Source organism: Letharia lupina, assembly GCF_014066315.1.
Source record: "Letharia lupina isolate WasteWater1 chromosome Unknown contig_3, whole genome shotgun sequence".
Lineage (NCBI taxonomy): Eukaryota > Fungi > Ascomycota > Lecanoromycetes > Lecanorales > Parmeliaceae > Letharia > Letharia lupina.
In genome coordinates this window covers 1,603,708-1,628,310 of record NW_023502972.1, presented here as the reverse complement: position 1 = coordinate 1,628,310, position 24,603 = coordinate 1,603,708, and the positions used below count along the sequence as shown (strand labels likewise).

Genomic DNA, 24,603 nt, shown 5'->3' with positions numbered 1-24,603 from the left:
CTTAATTAAATTTAAACTATCTATATAAATAAATTACGCTTTTATATTTAAATTATAATAATATAAAATTAAAAAAATTAAACTAAAAAATTAATATTAAGAAATAATTATAAATAAAAATTTACTAAAAAGCGTTTAAAAGAATATTCTAAAATTATTAAAATATTAATATATATAATTAATTATAAAGAGTTAAGCGAATAAATTAATTAAATAAAAATATACTTAATTAAGTAATAAAATTTAAAATTTAAAATTTAGATAATAAAGATAAATATAATTAATTTTAATAATATAAAAATAATAATAAATTTTTTAATTATTATTTTAATTATAATTTTACTTTTAATCTTTATAAAGTCTCTTTTAATAATTTAATAAATTTTTTAATTTTAAAATAATAGAAGAAATTAAAGTTTAAATACGCTATAATCGCTTAAATAGCTTATAATATTCTTTATTTTCTTTATAAAAATTATTATATATAAGCGATATTTTTTAATAATTAAAAGATATTATAATACTTAGAAGTATTATTTATTAGCGATATTTTATACTCTAATAATAATTCTTTATATAAGTTATTAAGAAATAAATTTAAATAAGCTAAATTTAATTTTAAAAAAGATTTTAATATATTAGATTAAATTAAAAAAGCTAATAATACTTTATATAAAAATTTAATTAATAATTATAATAATTATATTAGTAAAAATAAGTAAAGACTTATAAATTAAATTTATAAAATTAAAATTTTCTAAGTTAAATCGAAATTTAGCTTTAGCTCTAAGTATAAATCGAACTCTAATCGCTTATTATATTAAAAATTAATCGAATTAAGAATTAAATACGTTAAAAGAGAGTATATAAATTATTTAAATTAGATAAAATTAAAGAAATATATAATATATAATAAAATCGAGTATTTTAGATTTAATATATTTAATTTATAAATATATCTTATTATATAGATCTATATACTACTTTAAATTTCTTAATAATATTATTATATAATTTTATTTTAATTTTAAATAATAAGATAAAAGCGAGATTAATTTAAAAATATTTATTATTTTAATAAATAGAAGAAAGCTATTTTTCTTATTAATAACTTAATCTCTACTATAATAAATAATCTTAATTTTAAAAAACTTATTAAAGATTTAATTATTAAATTAAGCGATATTCTTATTAAAAATATAAAAGATTATTTTAGATATATAGAAATTAGCTATTTAATATAGATTAAAATTATTATAAATAATATTAATTAGCTAAATAATAAAGTCGTTTAATAATTACTTAATAAATTAATCGATAACTTCTTATTTTTTAAAGCTTATTAAGATATTATTACTTATATCTAATAGTTTTTAAATAAATTTCTTTATATTAATTTAATCTTAATTAATAAAATTAAGATTTTAAAGTCTTATATTTTTTATTAATTTAAAAATTTAAATATAATTTTAAAGATAAGATACTCTTAATATAGCTTAAGCGATATAATTTAATTTAATATTTTTAATAATTAAAAGAATTTAATAAAGATTATTATAGAAGTATATAACTATATTATTAAAAAAAGTAGAATTCTTTTAAATATTTTAAAGTATATAATTAATAATTTTAGTATCGTAGCGATTTTATATAAAGATTTTATTCTAGAAAATAAACTCGATTATTTTTAATAATTAAGTTAAATTAGACTTTATTAATATATTATAATTAAATTAAATAATAATATTAAAAAAAATCTTAAAGCGAGAATAAGTAATAATATTATTTTAAAGAAAAATAAAGATAATATTAAATAAAGCTATAGTAATAGCTATTTTAAAATTATTTTATACTCTTTATAATATAATATTCTAAAATATAATCTTATTAATATCTTTATAATTATTAAAAAAAAAGAATTAATTATTAAAATAAGAGATCGTATTTTAAATAGCGTTAATTATAATAATTTAATTATTATTAAAACTCGCTTATATCTAATTTTAGATATTAATTTAATAGCTATATACTTCGCGTAGAAGTTAATTTTAATTATTAATATAATATTATTTATAATTTTATTAGATCGCGAATAGATTAAAATTAATAATAAGATTAATATTCTTTATAAAGCTAATATTATTTTTCTTTAAGCGAATTTAAATTAAATAAAAATAGAAGTCTTTAATAATAATTTATTTATATTATATATTATTTAATAAAGAAAAGATATAATATTAAGTTTAAAGAATATAAATAAGATTATTAAATAATTTAAATAAAGAATAATAAGTATTAATTAAAAAATATATATAAAGTATAAAAGAAAAATTAAATTATTTATAAATAAAAAAAGGAAAAATATATCTAACGCGAAAAGTTTTAATAACTAAAAAAAGAATATTATATTAAAAAAAGTCGCGATATTTTAAAACTATTATTAATACGATAATCTTCTTATTTTATAATTTAAAATACTTTAATTTATTAAAGAAATTATTAAAAAAAAATATATCTAATATAAAAAGTTTTAATATATAAAAAAAGAAATATTATATTAAAAAAAAATTATAATATTTTAATATTATCGTTAACGCGATAAGCTATTTATATTATATTTAAAATATTTCTATCTAATAAAGAAGAAATTATTTATATATTTTAATTTATAATTATTTTATAAATTTAAAAGATTATCGAGTTTATATTATAGTAGAATTATTATAAAGAAATTTTATAAATAATATTCTCTCTTTTAGATCGCTATTTTATTTAATATTTAATTTTATTTAATATTATTATAAAGTAAATTTCTTACTATATAGATATTATAATAAAAAAAAAGAATATTATTATCTATTATATATAAGTCTTTAAAGAATATAAAATTTAATATATTTAGAAGAAGATATTATAGATAGAAAAGTTTCTTAATATTTAAATTAATATAATATATTTTTTTAATAATATCTTTATATCTTTAATATAAACTTTATTTAAATATAACTCGCTTATATTTTTTTAGATAGATTATATTAATAAATCGATATAGAATTTTATTTTTATTTTTTATTAATATTATTAATTTAATTAGAAGAAAGCTATTAGCTTAATCTAATATTTATATTTTATATTAATTATATAAAATAGATTATTATTATTATTAAATATTACGCTTTATTAATTTAAAGAATAAATAAATAATTATTTAATAAAAGAATTATAATTATATAATTTAAAGCTAAATATTCTCTAATAAACTTTTATAAAATCTATTTATTATATATTTTAATACTTTTAAATCTTATCTATCTAGTCTAAATTTATATTATTTTAATCTATATTATTTTTATACTCTATTTAAAAATTAATCTAATCGCTACTCTTATAAATATATTTAAAAATATATTTATAAATTTTAATATTAATATAAATCTTTATATTAATATAAATATTATATTTAATTAATAAATAAAGACTATAAAATATTATTTAATAATTTTATTTAAATTTATTATCTAATATTTTAATAAATCTATATTAATAATATATAAAATATTTAAAATCTAATTTAAAGATAATATAATTATTAAAGTTCTTCGAAAATTATTTATTATATATATTCTTATCTAAGTTCTAATAAGATAAAATAATATTTATTCTACTAATAATATATTAATTATAATTTTTATAAAATATATATCTAATAATAATTATATAGAGATTAAAAAATAGATTTTAATTAGAGATCTTAATATTAATAGCGATATCGATCTTAATAATATTAAAGAATTAATTTTTAAAGTATAAAATAATAAGAATATAAATATATAATAAATCTTATTTTTAAAATTTAATAGTATAGATATAGATTAAAATTTAATTTATTATTTATAAAATTAATTAGAGTTAAAGTTAATTAATATTTTAATTAATTATACTTTACTTTTATAGAGATAAAAAAAAATTAAATAGTATTATAAAGCTAATTAATAGAAATTACGATATATAATAAACTAAATTATATTAAAAGTATTCTTAAGAATTATAATCTATATTAATCGCTTAATTAATATATTATCTAAAAAATTATTTTATTAAATAAAATAAAAGAGAATTATTATATTATAATAGAGAATAAAAAGAATAGAAATATATCTAATATCTTTTTCTTTAGAATATTATTTATAAAGATTTTTAACTTTAATCTAAATATCTTAATAATTAGATTAAATTAATTAATAATATATTTATTAAATAGAAGATTTTTAATAATTTTAATCTATTTTAAATTATAAATAAAAGTTATAAAGAGATTTAATTAATCGAATTTAATAGATAGAATAATAATATTCTAATAGAGTTATTTTATAAATTATAAATTCTTTTAATAGAAGAAAGAAAGAATAATACGTTATTTATTAGTCTAATTATCTATAATAATTTTATTAATATAAATATCGATAATTATTTAATAGATATCGATTTAAATAATTTTCTAATTTATCTTTAATTAATAAAGTTTATTATTTTTAATAGTTATATAGATATTATAGATAAAATATTATAGTAATCTATTATAATAAAAAAAGCGATTAAACTTAGTAGAATAAATTTATATTATATATTTATAAGAAATTAATAATTAATAGAATAGAAGAAATAAATAATATAAAATAAGTATTATTTATATAAAGCTATCTTAGCTAATAATTCTATTAATTTATAAAATAATTTTATTATTATTATATTAATAGATAAGAAAGCTCTTATTTAATATAACGTCTATATTAAATATATTATTATATTATAATTATTTATTAAATAGAAAGATAATAGAGTAGCGTAAAAATATATAAATTAAATATTAATATAAAATACTAAATCTCTTATTATTTCGAGTCTTTATTAAAATATTCTTAGTTTTAAATAAACTTAATAAATTATTTATATTATTCTTTTAAGTAATAATAATTTTATCTAAAATAGAATAATTATAAATATATAAATTATAGTATTATAGATTTTTATAAAATAGCTTATAGCTCTATATACTTAAATTAATTTTTAATTTTTTAAATATCGATTTAAGAGTATTAATATATAAATTAATATTTTTAAGAATTATAGTTATTTTATAATAAAGTATCTAATTAATATAATTATAATAGTTATATCTAGTAAAGTTAATATAAAAAACGCGATTAAGAGAAAGTTATATTATATTATAAATTAATTTTAAATATTATTTATAATATAGATTTAATTAAATATCGATTTTTCGCTCTTTAAAGATATTAGAATAAATATATAAATAATAATTATTTTCTAGATTTTATATATATATAAGATAATTAAATAATTAATATTAATCTATTTAAAATTATAAAGATTATATTATTATATTAAACGCTATAGCGATAAAATTCTTTATAATTATTAATAAGATTTAAGATTTTTAGCGTTAAGAAGTAAAGAACTTAATTAATAATATACTCGTTAGAGTTAATTAAATTATTTATATTTATTTTAATATCTTTATAATTTTATTTTATATTATTTATTTTAAATATATTAATTTTAATCTTTTTACTATTATAATATTATTTAATTATTTTATTTTTTTATAATATTATATTATAGCTATTATAAATTTAATTTATAAAATTTAAATTATATTATATAGATTTTATAATATATAAATAACGCGTAATATAATTAATAAGCTTTATTAAAGATTAAGTAGAATTTAAATAAAAATTAAAAAATAGATTAAAAGAATATAGACTATTAAAAAAGTTATTATTAAAGAATTTATTAATAAATCTCGTAATAGAGAATTTTTAATAGCGTTTTTCTTTTATTTAAAAGCTTCTTTTTAATAATATTTAAAATTTAATATATATTAAAAGATTTTAAAATAAAGTAATAAAGAATAAATAAAAAAGGAAAATATATTTTAAAAGATAGTATTATTAGATTAAAAGATATTATTATTAACTTAAAAGAAGTATATAGAGAAGAATATATTTATTTAAATTCTTTTTAAAAGCTTTCTAATATATTTATAAGTAATAATAAATAGTTATTAAGTTTACTTATAACTTTAATTAATAATAATAATAAATTTGTTAAGAAATAATTTAAAAGCGTTAATAAAGGCTTTAAGAGATAAATAAAAGAGATATATATATTTAAAATATTAAATAATCTTTAGATAAGGGATATTAGAAATAATTATATTTATATTAATAAAATTAATAGAATTAATAAAATAATAAAAGAATAAAAGAATAATAATTATATAAATAAATAAAAAAATTATTATTTAATTTTAAACGCGTTTAATATAATTATAATATTTAAATATTAATTTAATTTATTAATAGTAAATTAAATTTTATTATTTTTATAGCGTTAGAAAGCGTAAAGCGAGCTTTATAATTTAAGAAATTATAAAATAACTATATATATTATAGACTAAGTACTTTAAAATATAAAACTTTTATATATAAATTTTTAATAAGAGAGATATAAAAGGATTATTAGGCTAACTTAGTTGATTTAACTAAAAAGCGTATAGAATCTAAATTTATAATTAGCTATATATATAAATTTAAGATTTCTAAGCTTAGCTCTATCTTATTCTATTATATATACTAATAATAGAATAAAATAAGACTAAATTAGAAAATCTTAAATTTATATATATAATTAATTATAAATTCGTTAAATCTACGCTCTTTAATTAAACCGACTAAGTTAGCCCGCTAGGCCTCTTATATTTTCTTATTAAAAATCTATATATAAAAGTCTTATACTCTAAAATAATTAGCTTTCTAAAAATATTATTACTTTATAATTTCGTAAATTATAGAGCTTAATTTACGCTTTTTAATAATATAAAAATTATAAAGTTTAATTTACTATTAGTAGATTAAATTAATATTTAAATATTATAATTATATTAAACGCGTCTAAAATCGAATAATAATTCTTTTATCTATTTATATAATTATTATTTCTCTATTACTTTATTAATTCTACTAATTTTACTAATATAAATATATTTATTCTCTCTATCTCTCGCTCTTATATTATTAAATTTATAAAATATATATATCTCTTTTATTCTTCTTTTAGAGTTTCTATTAATATTTTTAAATTATCTTTTAATAAATTCGTTATTATTAATAATTAAGACTATAAGCGAGTTTAATAGCTATCTATTATTATTTATAAATATATTAAAAAATTCTTAAAAAGAGTCTAAATGAATATATTCTTTTTTATAAATTTCTTCTAAGTTAGCGATAATATCTTTTAATTTATTAATACTATCTTTTAAAACGCGTTTTTCTTCTTTATTTATTCTTTATTATTTTATTTTAAAGTCTCTTAACGCGTATTAAATCTTAAATATTATTAAAAAAAAGCTTTTAAATAAGATAAAGACGCTATTAAAAACTCTCTATTATAAAATTTATTAATAGACTTTTTTTTAGTAATAACTTTTTTAATAATCTATATTCTTTTAATCTATCTTTTAATCTTTATTTAAATTCTATTTAATTTTTAATAAAACTCGTTAATTATATTATACGTTATTTATATATTATAGAATTTATATAATATAATTTAAATTCTATAGATTAGATTTATAATAGCTATAATATAATATTATAAAAAAATAAAATAATTAAATAATATTATAATAGCGAAAAGATTAAAGTTAATATATTTAAAATAAATAATATAGAATAAATTATAAGAGCGTTAAAGCGAGTATAAATAATCTAATTAATTTTAGCGAGTATATTATTAATTAAATTCTTTACTTTTTAATATTAAAGACTTTAAATCTTATTAATAATTATAAAAAACTTTATTATTATAGCATTTAATATAATAATATAATCTTTATAATTTTATAATAAATTATTATTAATTATTTAATTATCTTATATATATATAAAATTTAAAGAGTAATTACTACTTATATATTTATTTTAATATCTCTAAAAAATAAAAAATCGATTTTTAATTAAATCTATATTATAAATAATATTTAAGATTAATTTATAATATAATATAACTTTCTTTTAATCGCGTTTTTATATTAATTTTACTAGATATAACTATTATAATTATATTAATTAAATACTTTATTATAAAATAATTATAATTCTTAAAAGTATTAATTTATATATTAATACTTTTAAATTAATATTCGAAAAATTAAAAATCGATTTAAGTATATAAAATTATAAGATATTTTATAAGAATCTATAATATTATAATTCGCGTATTTATAATTATCTTATTTTAGATAAAGTTATTATCGCTTAGAAAAGTAATATAAATAATTTATTAGATATATCTAAAATTAAAAATATTTTAATAGAAACTCGAAGTAATAAGAGATTTAGTATTTAATATTAATATTTAATAAATAATTATAATATAATATTATATTTAATATAAATATTATATTAGATAAAAGCTTTCTTATCTATTAATATAATAATAATAAAATTATTTTATAAATTAATAAAATTATTAATTAAAATAACTTTATATAAATAACGTTTACTTTATATTATAGATCTATATTATTTATTTCTTCTATTCTATTAATTATTAACTTTTTATAAATATATAATATAGAATTATTTTAATAAGTTTAATTATCTTTTTTATTATAATAAATTATTATAATATTTTATTTATAATATCTATATAGCTATTAAAAATAATAAACTTTATTAATTAAAAATAAATTAAAAGATTATTTAAATTAAGATTTATTAAATAATTATTAATATTTATATTAATAAAGCTATTATAAACGATTAAGCTAGTAAATAATATATTATTCTCTCTTTCTTCTATTAAGAAAATCTATAATTTATAAAATAACTTTATTAGAATATTATTATTCTATTTATTAAATTTAATTAATTAAATCTCTTTATAACTTTTATCTATAATTTAAAATAAATCGAGATTATTAAAAATCTTTTATTTAATAAATAAACTATTAATTAATTTAATCTAATTATTAAAATATTTAAATTAAAGCTAAAAACTCTTATAAATAATATTTTAAAAAGAAAAATATTAGATATACTTTTATTTTTTTTATTCTCTATTATAATATAATAATTCTTCTTCTTTTTATTTAATAGAATAATTCTTTAAATAATATATTAATTAGATAATTAGTATAAATAATAATCTCTAGAAATACTTCTAATATAATTTAACTCTTTATATATTATAATTTCTATTAATTAATTCTATAATATCGTTTAAAAAATTTCTTTATCTTTATAAAAGCGAAGTATAATTAATTAAAATATTAATTAATCTTAATTCTAACTAACTTTATAAATAATAAATTAAATTCTCGCCTATATTTATATTATAGAACTTTAAAAATAAAGTTTATTATATATTTATATTCTTATTATATTATATTCTAAAAATTAATTCTTTAACGCTATTAAGATAAATATTATTATTAATATTAAAATCTCTAATTAGAGTTTATTTTTTAATCTCTATATAATTATTATTAGATATATATTTTATAAAAATTATAACTAATATATTATTAATAAAATAAATATTATCTTACTTTATTAAGACTTAGATAAGAATATTTATAATAAATAATTTTTAAAAAACTTTAGCGATTATATTATCTTTAAATTAGATTTTAAATATTCTATATATTATTAATATAGATTTATTAAAATATTAAATAATAAATTTAAGTAAAATTATTAGATAATATTTTATAATTTCTATTTATTAATTAAGTATAATATTTATATTAATATAAAGATTTACGCTAATATTAAAATTTATAAATATATTTTTAAATATATTTATAAGAATAATAATTAAATTAATTTTTAGATAAAATATAAGAATAATATAAATTAAAATAATATAAAGTTAAATTAGATAAATAAGATTTAAAAGTATTAAAATATATAATAAATAGACTTTATAAAAGTCTATTAAAAAAAATTAACTTTAAATTATATAATTATAATTCTTCTATTAAATAATTATTTATTTATCTTTTAAATTAATATAATATAGTATTTAATAATAATAGTATTTTATTTTATATAATTAATATAATATATAAACGCTAAATTAAGTTAATAGCTTTCTTTTAATTAAATTTATAATTTTAATAGCGAAAATAAATAGAAGATTTCTTTTATATTAATCTATTAATATAATATATTAAAAAAAAATAAGTAAGATATATTTAAATAAAGTCTATATTAGAGATATAAAGATATTATTAAAAAAATATACTATATTAATTTAAACGCTAAAGAGCTCTTTTATCTATAATATCTTCTTTTAAATATATTAAACTCTATATTTTTTAAAAACTTATATATAATAGATAATAATATTCTTCTTTTTTATTATAATATTTATATAATAAGAGATTTACTTTATAATAAGATTAAATAATATTAAATATTAAATAAAGTAGCGATTTAATAGAGAAGATATCGCTTATAAGATTTCTTTATAATAATTCTATTATAATATAAATCTAATAACTCTTTAAATCTATAGAATAATTATAAATTAAAATGTATAAATAATTTTTTTTTTTATTAAATAGATTTTTTTTAAATATAATATAAATAGTTTATCGCGCTAATAATAATATTAAATAATTATAACTTTTTTTAATATAATATTTCTTTTTTTATATACTAAAGCTTTTCGCGTTAGATATATTTTTTCTTAATAATTTTTTTAATAAATTAAAGTATTTTAAGCTATAGAAAGAAAAGATTATTACGCTAATAATAATTTTAAAATATTATAATTTTTTTTAATATAATATTTCTTTTTATATATATTAAAACTTTTCGCGCTAGATATATTTTTTCTCTTTTTATTTATAAATAATTTAATTCTTCTTTTATACTTTATATATATTTCTTAATTAATATATATTATTCTTTATTTAAACTATCTAATAATTATATTTATATTCTTTAAACTTAATATTATATTCTTTCTTTATTAAATAATATATAATAGAAATAAACTATTATCGAAGATGTAAGATAGTAAGGCCTCTTTTAATAAAACTGCGTAGTAGCTATATAATCACGAGATCTAGATATATAATTAATAGAATAGATAGATTAATTACTAGATAAACTAATAACTAAAAAAAGAAGAAGAGAAAAGAGAATTTATAAGTATTTAAGACTTTATTAAATATATTAGATACTCGCTCTAGCTACGTAGCTTATAATCTAATAAGTAATATAAGCGAGCCTATTAATTCGCTTTAAGTACTTTTATTCTTATAATTATATCCCCCCTTAAAAAATTTAGCCTCTAAATCTTATTATTATTATATCTTATAATTAAATACTTATAGACTTATTAATCTCTTATATATTATTTATTACTAGCTTAAATATAATCTAAATTAACGTATACTATAATAGCGCCTTTAAACTTCTTACTCTAAGATCTCTTTAAATATATTAATATATTTATATACTAAATCGCGATAGTATCGCTATATATATTATTATCTTAATTAATAGAATATAAATATATTATTATCTTATTATAATATACTATTATTACTATTATTATATATTATTATTATTATTATTACTTTAATAATTATAGTAATTCTATTATTATAATTATAAAAGTCGCGCTAGTAAATATAAAAGCCTTATTTCTAATTTAACTTTTATTCTTTTTAATAATAATATTAACGTTAACGCTATTATAAGTAAATATTTAATTCTTCTTTATATCTACTATTTTATCTTTATTTATTTCTATCGTAATATTATAATAGCGAGCTATATATTATTATAATAGTATAGTATATATATTAATTAAGATAATAGTTAAGTAAAATTAAAGTTATTTAAATTAACTTTATATATAATAAATATCTCGAAGAATACTTTATAATACTTTTTAGATAGTATAAGAAGTATATTAATATATTAATAGTAATATTAAATCTTCGCTCTTATAATTTTATAGATTATTAAATACTTATAGCTATTATTATTTCTACGCCTTTCGCTATAGCTAATAGATATTTATATTTATTTTAAAGATATACTTAATTAAAAAGATTTAATAGCTTTCTCTATTACTATTTCTATCTTTATTTATAAATAAAAGAGATATTAAATAATTAAAAGGTTATATTAATATATACTAATCCCCTTTTATTATTATTATTATATATATACTCTTATATATAATTCTTATATAATTTATATCGTATTTTTTATTAGTTTATATTAGCGTAAGTGTGAATAATACTTTTATAAAGATTATATATATATCGTAGATCTAGTTTCTATTTATTAGATTAATATTCTCGCTACAATTTATATTAATAAGAATATTTATATTACTCTTTATCGCTAGAATAATATAAATCTTAATTAATATATATTAAAGTATATAGCTAATATATATAGCGACTTATCGCGTTAAAGAATATTAATATAATATCGCCATCTTCGCCCCTTCTTTAATTACTTCTCTCGCTATTCTTTATATTAAATCTTCTTATTATCTAATAGATCTTCTAAATAAATAATTACTTTTTAATATAAGATAATAAATAAACTAATACTAAGTAATATTAATCTTATATATAATCTTAATAATTATTTTTCTTATTATATATAATATCTCGACGCTTTAGAATTAATTTATAAATATCTTAGCTATTTTCGCTAGGCCTTTTAGTTATAACTTATTCGCCCTTTAAGACTTCTCTACTACTACTATTTTTATAATCTTTTTTACTTTTTAATTCTTTTTAATAATTATATTTTTAGCTTTATCTTAGATACTAATTTATATAATTTTTTTACTTACTCGAAGTTCTTAATTACGCTTTTAATATTTTTAAGATACTTTATTAATTTCTACGAAGCTTTATAAGATAAGAAATTTTTCTAATTAATAAAATATTTAATCTTATTTTTATAAACTCTTTTATCTAATACCTTATTAATCTCTTACTCTTTTTCTTTATTAATTAAAATTATTTATAATTCTAGATTATTATTATATAAATGCTATAGCTTTAATAGCGATATATAAAATATAAGATAAATTTTTTTATATCTAGTAAGAAGATCTAGCTTATAAGTCTATATATCTATTTTCTCTAATACTTTAAAAGATTTAAGCTATCTATAATTAAGTTTCTTCTTTAATTATAAGATATATATATTTAAGCTTTATAATAGTACTTTATCTTCTTTTTTAAAGATTATAGTCCTATAATTACTATTATAATACTTTACTTATTACTTTAATACTCGCTCTTATAATTCTTTTAGATATAATCTTATTTCTTATAATTATTCTACTCGCTCTATAATAAATAATATTTCTCTCTTTAAGATTTTATCTTTAGAAGTCTTTTCTAAATCTACTATATATCTTATTAATAGATCTTATAGAATCTTACTAATATTTATATATATATTATTATTATATATAAATATAATTATTAATAAAATTTTAGACTAGTTATTTTATTTATAATTATAATATATTTATAAGTAGTATTCTAATATTTAATTTTATCTCTTAATCTAATTATTAATTTAAAAATAAAACGTAGTATTTAGCTTACGCTTTATATCTAGATATTAATATAGTATTATTTAGAACTTACTTATAAATAGAGAGCTTTAATTTAAAATTAAGTTATATATTATATCGCGTAGTAATATAAACTCTTATTATAAGATATTAGTAAGATTATTAATCTTTAGATTCTTAGTAATTACTATATACGTTATATACTTAATTAACTTATCTATTAAGATTAAAATAATATTATAAATTTTATTAATATATAAATTTCTTATAGATAATAGATTTATAATAAAATTTAATATTATAGTATAAAATAAATCTACGCTATTTAAGGGAATTAACGTTAGCTCGCTATATAACTTATAATAATAAATTTATACTCTTTAATAATTAAGGTAAGTATAAATATACTCTATTATATCGCTTATTATATTTATTTAATAGTACTTAAATTTAATATCTTTTTTAATATATTTATAGGCGAAGTATTTAGTATTAAAATTATTATAATTTATATAAAGAATTTCTTTCTTTATAGTAGAATCGTTAAAAATATAGATTATAAGATTATAACGTAGTAATCTATTTTTATTAACTTCTTATTTTAAAAGCTTATTCTATTTAATAATATATCTTTAATATTATTTCTTATTTATAATAAAAGCGTTTTTACATTATAATTTAAGTAGTTATATTATTATTAATTTTTATAACTTTAAATAGAATCTCTTTAACTTTGAAATCTAATAAATTAGAAGTTAAAATAATATTATAATATCTAGAAAATATATTTATTTATTAAATACTCTCTTATCTAAGTTAATAACTTAGATATCTATAATAATAATATTATCTAATTACTCTATTAACGCTATGAGTTTAACTATAATAAATATACTATTATATTTTTATAGATTAGATTAATATTTCTAATTATAAAGCTTATTTTATAAAATAAAGAAAAAATTATTATTATTATTCTCGCTATTATTTAATTTAATAATATTAAATCTTTTTAATAATATATTTATAAGATTAAGTTTTCTTTTATAATATTTAATTATAAAGTTAAATATAGCTAATTTCTTAATCTAGCGAATTTATTTTATATTAAACTCTTTTATTATTATAAAATAATATAAATTATTATAATCTAAGATTATATAAATAAGATACTTATTATTTTATAAATAATATCTTTAATTTTTAAAATCTAGTATAATTATATAGAGCTTTTTATTATATATATTCTAGCGAGATTTAACGTCTTTAAATTTATAGCTAAAAAAAGTAATAGAATATTATTATTCGTTTTTACTTAATTAACTAAGTATATTATCTATATCTATATTAAAAATATTAATCTTTATAATAAGCGATATTTTTTAATTATAGTATTCTAATATAAATATAATAATAAATACCCGCTTAAGTATTTTAAAAGTCTTATATACTTTTTTATTAAATATAAAGAATAATCTAATTTCGCTTTTCTTCGTTTCTTAAATTAAATTTATTAAAGACGTAATTATCTATAAAAAGTCTTATATAAATTATTAATAAAAGTCTATAAATTCTAGAAAGATTAAGATATTTTTAATAGACTCTAATTCTAATTACTTAGTAATAATCTTAATACGCGATAGTTTTATTTAGATATTACGTTAATTTATTAAGAATCTTAAAATAGTAATCTTATTATAATTAAAAGTATATTTCGATAGCTTTATATAGAGTTAATGCTTTAATAATACGCGTAATATTTTATATATATACTTTTAATATAACTCTTTTATTTCGAAATAGATTAATATATTATCTAAATATATTATATTGAAGATATTAATATATAGCTTAAATACTTTATTTATATAAGCTTAAAAGATTATAAAGATATTTACGAGGTTACAAAATATTATTTAATATTTAAATTAATCGTAGCGAGTTTAAAAGATAATTTTTTACTTATCTCTTTTTCGTATTTATATTCTATAATATATATTATAAATATTAATTTTAATAAAGTACTTTATATATATAAATCTTTCTAAGATCTTTAAAAGTAGTAATAATAGATAATTATTTTTAATAATTATTTTATTAAGTTCTTAATAGTTAATATATAATTATAGCGAGCTATTTAATTTTTTAATAAATAATATTAGCGAGCTAATCTAATTAATTAAGAATTAAATCTACTTTCTCTTAAACGTAATATTTAAATAATCTCTAATCGCTATAAATTCGTTATATAATATATTATAAATCGAATTATTTTTAAATAGCTTTCTAAATAGTAGATTAATAGAGTATTTAATTTAATTATACGTATTAAGATTATTAAATAGCTCTTCTAAAAAGACTTTTAATAGATTTTTAAATTATTTAAATATATTAGAATTATCTAATTATATAATATTATATCATATAACTTTATTATAATTATCTTTATTACTTTTAGATAAAATCTAATATAAAAATATAATAAACGCTTATTCTAGATTATATATAATTACTATATTAGCTAATAACGTAAATTACTTTATATTTACTATTACGATATCTACTTATTTTTTATTACTTATAAAAAAATCGCAATAGATCTAAAATTATTCGCGTTAATAAATATTTAAATTAATATTATAAATTTAAAGAAAATTAAGAATAAGATTATATCCTTATATATCTATAATATACGCCTTTAAGATTTACTCTTATTTTTTTTCTTAATTATTCGCGAGATTAAAGATTAGATTATACTTCTTATATAAGAATATTTAATAATTATTAATAATATATACTATTATTAATACGTATTTAGATTTAGAAATCTATATCTCTTTAATAAAAGATTACAATATAAAGATTTTCTCGCTATCGATATCTATTAGAATAGTTATTTTACGCTTTTTATTTAATATAATAATTTCGCCTCTTAATAATAGAGAGCGAGGTTATTACTTAATTAATAATATATTTAATACTATAATAATAAGTATTAAGCTTTATCTTTTCCTTTACTTAATCTATAATTATATACTTTATTATCTATAACGTAATTTAAATATTTAGAAGAATTTTTATAATATTTTAATTATTTATAATTATAGTATTATATTTTAATAAGAGATATCTTAAATTTAATATAAGAGTTATTATCTTTAAATTTAGTTCGCGTAAACTTTTAATTTTACAACGTTAAAGAGAATAAACTCTTCTTTTAATCTTATTAATTCTTTATATACTAATTCTTAAACTTTATATACTATTAATTATTACTTCTCTAATTACTTATCTTATTATTAAAGTAAGTCTTATTTAGAGTAGAAAGCTTTTTTATTTTTTATAATCTTTACTTTATATCTTAATATTATTATAATAATATAATATAGATAATAAATTAAATAGCCTCCTTTATAGCTTCTAAAGAAATTTTCTCTATTACTTTATCTTATAGAGCTTTTATATATTCTAAATCGATTATATAATAATCTCGCTATAACTAGAGTATAGTAAGATAATTATTAAAACTAGTTATTAATTACGCGTCCCTTATAATTACTTTAATTAATTAATATTTTATATTATAAAACTTAATAACTAGATTATAAACTTAATTTAAGTATTACTCTTTATATTTCTTCTAGATAAATTCCTTAATATCGCGTAATATCGTATTTCTAATATTTCTCTAGATCTATTTTTTAATATTTACTAATAAGATAAAAGATTAATAAGTCTTTTCTTTATTTATATAAAAATCGATATAAGATACTAAGGCGATAAAATCGTTATAGTCTTAAAGAAATATAATTATCGAGCTATAGTTATTAAGATATTATATATTAAATATTTTAATAACACTTATTTTCTTATAACTCGAATTACGATAATAATTATCGCTATACTTATAACGATATTCTTATATATTCTATATTTCGATTAGCTTAAATTTTTTAATAACTAACTATTTCTTAATATTAAACTCTAAAAATTAATAGCGTTAGATTTAAATTAAGTCTATAAAATAAGAATCTTCGTTTATAAATAAAAGGTTATTAGATATAACGCTTTAACGATTATTATTTCTATCGATAGTATTATTAGAATTTCTATCGATATTAGAATTAATATTATAATTACTTAATTACGTAATAGATATATTTTAATAAAAGTTATTTATTAAATTAAAAATATCGCTAATTAGTTATAATAGAATATTTCTACTTTATAAGTTAATAGAATTAATTTATAAGTTACTTACTATAATTAAATTAAGTAACTTTATATAAATAAAGTTATTAGAATTATAAAATAGTAAGATCTCTTTTAATAAAACTGCGTAGTAGTTATATAATTATAAAATTTAAATATATAATTAATAGAATAGATAGATTAGTTACTAGATAAATTAATAATTAAAAAAAAAGAAGAAGAAAGAGAATTTATAAGTATTTAAGACTTTATTAAGTATATTAAATACTCGCTCTAGCTATATAGCTTACAGCCTAGCAAATAACGTAAGCGAGTCTATTAATTCGCTTCGAGTACTTTTACTCTTATAGAAGACTTCTATCTTTATTTAATTTAAATTCGTTTAAAAGAGAATAATAGTCTTACTATTAACTTTAATTTATTAATAATCTAATAAAATTATAAATAAAATTATATTAATAATTAGAATTAATTTCTACGCGAAGAATATAGCTATTAAACTAATATTTAAAAATAAATTTTAATAAATTTTAATAACGATTAAATTATTATAGTCGACGCTATTTAAAATATAATATTTTATTTTAATAATTAACTCTTTTTTCTAAATAGCTATAGAGATATTAATAAAATTATATTTTAGAATATTATATTATAAAGAGTATAATATAACTCTAAAATAGTTATTACTATAGCTTTATCTAATATTATCTTTATTCTTTTTTAAAATAACGTTATTACTTATTCTTACTTTAAGATTTCTTTTAATATTATTATTTAATTTAATTATAATATATCGATAGAGTTTAATTTAACTTAGTTATTAAAGATAATTAAGCTTATTTTCTAAAATAAGATCTTTATATAAAATCGCTATAATATTAAGATTATTAATTATATACTCTAAAATATTTAAAAGAACTTTATTTTTTTTAATAATATAATTATATATTTCTATAATAATCTTTATTAAATTCTTTTAATTATTAAGAATATTAAGTTAGATTATATCGCTTAAGCTATATTAAAAGCGTTCTATTTTTAAAATTATATTTAAATTCTTAAGTTTATAGAAAATATAAGACTTCGAAACTTTAATTTAATTAATTAAAATTAAATTAATATAAAGAAATTCGCTTAAAGACTATTAGATATAAATAATAAGAAGCTATCGATTAATCTATTAAGTAATTATTAGATAACTTTATTATTTAGCTAATTAATACTATTTATAATAATCTTAATTTATATTAAATATCTAATTTTTATATATTTAAAATAATTTTTTATACTTTTAATAAGAATATTATTTAATTTAATAATTAAGTTCTTAATAAGTTTTTTAAAATTAAGATTATTTATAATAATAGAAATTAAGTCGTTAATAAGAAAGATAGCTTTCTTCTATTTACTAAAATAATAAATATCTTTAAATTAATTTTACTTCTACTCTATTATTTAAAGTTAAAATAAAATTATATAATAATATTATTAAGAAATTTAAAGTAGTATATAAGTCTATATAATAGAATATATTTATAAATTAAATATATTAAATCTAAGATATTCGATTATTATATTTTTAGAGATAAATATAATAATAAATAATATTATATATTATATATTCCTCTAGCTTCGTCTAATTTAAACGATTTATATACTCTCTTTTAATATATTTAATTTTTAATCTAATTAATTTTTAATATAATAATTAATAAATTTTAAGATTAATTATTATAGTAGATTAGCTTATATTTATACTTCGAGATCTTTACTTATAATTAATTATATATAACTTTAAGTTAAGTTATTAATAAGATCGACTTATTAATTATAATTTTAAGCGATCTATTAAAAAGATAATTTACTTAATTAATAAGATATATTAAAAATAAGATTATTAAGTAAATACTTCTTTTTTAAATAAAGATATAATTAGTTAGCGATCTATAATAATAGAAATAAGCTATTTATTATATAGAAAGTAAATAAACTTTAATTTAACTTAGAATTAGAGCTTTTATCTTCTTTATTAAAAATTTTATAATAGTAGAAGTAGATTAAAAACGTATAGTAAGCGATTAGAGTTTAATTTAATTTAGAACTAAAACTAAAATTTCATTTAACTTAGAAAAATTTAACTTTATAAATTTAATTTATAAGTCTTTACTTATTAAAAATACTTCTTTAAAAAGTAATTATATTAAATTCTTTTTACGATATATTATAAAAATTTATTAAAATTCTTTTAGAATTAAAACTATATCTCGTAAAAGTATCTTTAAATCTATATCTTTAAGATATTGTTAAGAGCAGCCTCTATAGAAGCCCTACGACGTCCCTATAGAGGCCTTACGGGGTTCTATTTAGATCCAAATAGAGATATCTGATTATCAAGCGCAGACACTTCCAAAACTAGCTTTTTTAGCTGAGTTGCTAACAATAGTGTCTACGCTTTATTTCCGAGTCGATTATAGCCTAAAGAATTTAGCTAGCCACCTCGAAGTGATACTAGTTATAGTCGGGGGTAACACGCTTAGTCTATTGAGGGTCGGGGGTTCGAGGACGCTTGGGTCTCTCATTAAAAAACATTTAGAAATTTAATTCTTTTAGAGGGTCGCTCGGGTAAAAGTCACGCCGGAGGCGGGCCCCGAAGCCGAATACTTTCAGGCAGGACGCCCTATACAAATGAGATTTTCGGGCAGAACAGCTCTATTCTAATGAGGACATTTCGGGCAGAACAGCCCTATTCCAATAAGGACATTTTTCGGGCAGAACGCCCCAGGGCAAAAAGCCCAAGCAGACGCCCGGGAAAGAAACCCCGAGGCCGGCCAAAATAGGCCTTTGATTTATGTGCGCTAAGGCGGGGCCACAGGCCCGGAATACAGCCCCATTCCCACATTATACCGGTGCGAAGGCGGGGCCAAAGGCCTTTCACTTGGTAGCCCCGTGGGCAAAAACCCCAGTGGCAAATTTCAAGCCCCGCAGATGAGCGGGCATTTAGAAGTCTTCGGGGGAGTAAACCCCGGAACACAGGGCATGTTGTCCTTAAGATCGTGAATCTTTCGGGGAGTGAGTCCCCGAAACGTTGCGATTTTTGCACCTTCTTCGGAGCTCGAGAACAAGCCCCCTAGAGGGGGAGGCATTATTAGAAGCAGCCCCTATAGAGGCCCTGCGACGTCCCTACAGGGGCCCTATGGGGTCCTATTTAGGTCTAAATAGGGATGTCTGACTGTCAAGCGTAGACACCCTCGGAACTAGCTTTTTTAGCTGAGTTGCTAACAGATATTAAAAGAGAGTTTAATAAGATTAAAATCTAATAAATAGAGAGATAGATATTAGACCTCGTAATTATACTAACGAATTATCTTCTTAATATAAGAATTATAATATATATTAATATTATTTATAATAATAATACTATAATAAGTTAAGAAGATATTATAATAAGATAATTACTTATTAACTAGCTATTAAAAGAAAGTCTATTATAAGATATCTTAGAGATACTTATAGAGTTACTAGCGTAGGCTTAATATCGTATATATCTACTCTATAGAATAATTAACATCTTTATATTATATTATATATATAAGTTATATTATATTATTTCTTAATAAACTCTTAATATTATATTATTTTTTCTTAAATTTAATATAAGATAGATATTTATTTATTATATACACTAAAAGTATATTTTAAAAATACTCTCTTCTTAAATTTATATAATATTAATTATTTTAATTAATAAGAGTATAGACTTTATATCGCTAATTTATAAATTTATTAAATAGAGTTTTATTTATAAAGATTAGCTACTTTATAATTATATAAAAAAACTTCTTAATCTAATATAAGCGAAGCTTCTTATTCTATTAATATTCGATTTTTTAATTAATTTTCTTATTTAAGCGCTTTCTCTTAAGAGTTCTTAATATTATAAACTAATATATAAATAAATCTTACTTCTATTAAAGAAACTAGACTATCTCTTTTTATATAGTCTATAATTAATCTTCGAGATATTTAATAAGAAAGTCTTCGACGATTAAGTAAAGCTTATAAAGAGTATTTTTAAAATAAAACTATAATTTATAGATCGAGTTATATATAAAAAGATATTCTTAAATATTATAAATCGTTTATATATAGTAATAAACGTTTTAAGTAATAATATTAAATCTTTAATATAGAAGTAATAAATAAATAATTTTAGATCGAATAGATAGAGATAAATCTCTTCTATTAATCGTTATAAGAGATATTTTAAAATAATAGAAATTAATTAAGCGAGATATATAGAAGTTTTAATTATAATAAGAAAGATAATAGAATACGATATGGGAGAAGATTTATCTATTTAGTACTACTTTTGATGATATGTGTGTGATTTTCTCAGTGCCAAGTATTCTAACGTTTTCTGCACACGCTAATATGAATTTGTAATTTGCCCTATGTTAGAATGTCTCCAACTGACTCAACTTATCACGTTCCATCCATTACTCCTCCACTTCTTTAAGAGCGGTTAGGACGATATCGTACAAGCGTCCCGACCTGATCGACTCGTAGACCCGCGTATTGTACAGCCCAATACTCGACGTGATACCGTCCAGCGTCACGGCCTCGGTTGACGCCAGGTGCTCCTCGCCCAAGAACGGAACGCCGAGGTCCTCTCTAATGAAGCGGTACATGCGCTGCGAAGTCGGGCTAATGTACGGGGTCGCGTCGGGCGGGGCGTCCTTCCGGCCCTCGATCTCTATCGAGCGTAGGTCGAGCGCCTGACACAGCACCATGAGGTGTGCCGAGGCGATCTGGGACAGCACGTCGACGGCCTCGAGCGTATAGCGGGCGGAAATAAGCGCTAGGGAGTTGAGAGACTGGTTGCCCATTTCGGCCGTCTGCACATGCGACCCGACGGGGTTGGCCAGAAAGCCCAACTCGGACGTTAGGCCGGCAACGACGACGTCGAGCCCCTTGAATAGGAACGAGTCGTTAGCGTCGTCGGAGCATAGATTTGGCGGCAGGCCCCAGCTGGTAGTCGGGTTGATCATCTCGGTACACTGGGCGAAAAGCATACGGCCGATGCTCTGTAGGCCCTGGCGCAGCTTCTCGGCCGCTGACGTGACGGCGCGCCCCTGAAAGTTACCGCCGTGGAATACGCGGCCTGTCGCCGTTTCGATCAGCGGGTTGTCCGTCACCGAGTTTAGCTCGATTGTTAGCTGGTCGTGCGCCAGACAAAAATCTTCCAGCACCGGGCCGATCCACTGGCTGGCCGTACGTATCGAATAGCGGTCCTGCCGTAGCGTCGCCTCGTTCTGGCTATCGTGCCGGTTCAGCAGCTGCGACCCGCTAAGGAACGCTTTGATAGTCCGTGCACTATCTACCTGCCCAGGGTGCGGCCGCACTTGGGCAATGAACGGCTCGAAGCTCTCGTCACTGCCACGCAGCGCCTCCACGCTCATCGCCGTCAGCACCTGCGACAGCGCTGCGAGATTAAGGGACTCATACGCCGCGAGAGCCGCTACTGCGGCCGATACAGCCGTGCCGTTAACGATAGCGAGGCCTTCTTTGGCGTGCAGACTGATAGGTGCTATGCCGGCTTCCTCCAGGGCGACATCGGCTCTCGTTACTCTCCTAGCGCCGTCGATGTCCCGTGGACCAGCGGAAGCCGTAGCGGATGACTTGCCTTGCATCACGGCGCCGATCCACGCGAGCGCGCTGAGGTCCCCCGACGCCGAGATGCTCCCACGGACGGGAATCCGTGGCACGACATCCTTATTCAAAAGGTTGACCAGGGATTCCGCGATGTCGACCCGAATGCCCGACGCACCACCGGAGAGGGAATTGAGGCGGATGATCATAGACGCCCGCGCCCATGACTCCGGCATGCAGGTAGCGGCGAGCGGGTCATTTAGCGGAAGCGATATTTTTACCAGCGTGCGGTGTCGTTGTTCTTTCAGGTCCTTGCTGGGCTCGGCCACGCTATTACTTTGGCTAGGATGGGTAACGCCGTTGCTTTGGTCAGGATGGGTTACGCCGTTGCTTCCATTGCTTTGGCCAGGATGCGTCACACCGTTGCTTTGATATAAATTTGTATTGCTCTCCAGGACGGGCTGCTGCTTGCCGTCCGCAACGATTCCGCACGTCAGATGACTGATCAGGCTCTGCTGGACCCTCTCAACGTCGTTGGATCTCGTATCAGCGCTGCCCCCGAATCCCGTATTGACGCCGTATATGATATTGCCTTTGGCGATCTTCTCTGGGATGATCTTGCTGCACACTTCGATGGCGTTAATGGACTCGGATGTGAGCTCAACATGTTTTAATTGTCTCGAGACTTCCACCACATCGGCGATGGTCAGACTCCTTCCGTCAACGGCCAGAGTCGCCTTGGTGGGCAATGAAGGATCACGCCATTGTGAGAGGAGTAAATCTGTGAATGAGGGCATGAAAGGGGCCATGTTGATCTAGAACAAGGCGGGCAATTAGAAATCCAAGGGAAAGGGGGGGATGATGAAAGTACCTTTGTTCTACATCCTTTTCCACTTGAAGATGGCAGTTTATAATATTTATCAAAGACTTCAACTGCTTAGAAGCGTCATCGCAAGTACCATAAGTAACTGTCACATCCGAGCCGGCTTTCCCCTACTTTGCATAACTAGTTTCATGAAGGAATCGATCGGTGAACGAGTATATCAGCCGCCAGGAGCTGGCAGGAGAGTGGGTCAA

General features: G+C 18.8%; 1 protein-coding gene across 1 annotated transcript; it reads right to left on the bottom strand.

Annotated features, from left to right (window-relative positions):
* Positions 1–22,373: 22,373 nt before the first annotated feature.
* Positions 22,374–24,335, bottom strand: HO133_007341 (uncharacterized protein; the record flags this gene model as incomplete). The annotated part of the gene is made up of 1 exon (XM_037298232.1): positions 22,374–24,335. The coding sequence occupies one exon, from the start codon at positions 24,333–24,335 to the stop codon at positions 22,374–22,376; it is 1,962 nt and encodes a 653-aa protein (XP_037156867.1).
* Positions 24,336–24,603: the final 268 nt, after the last annotated feature.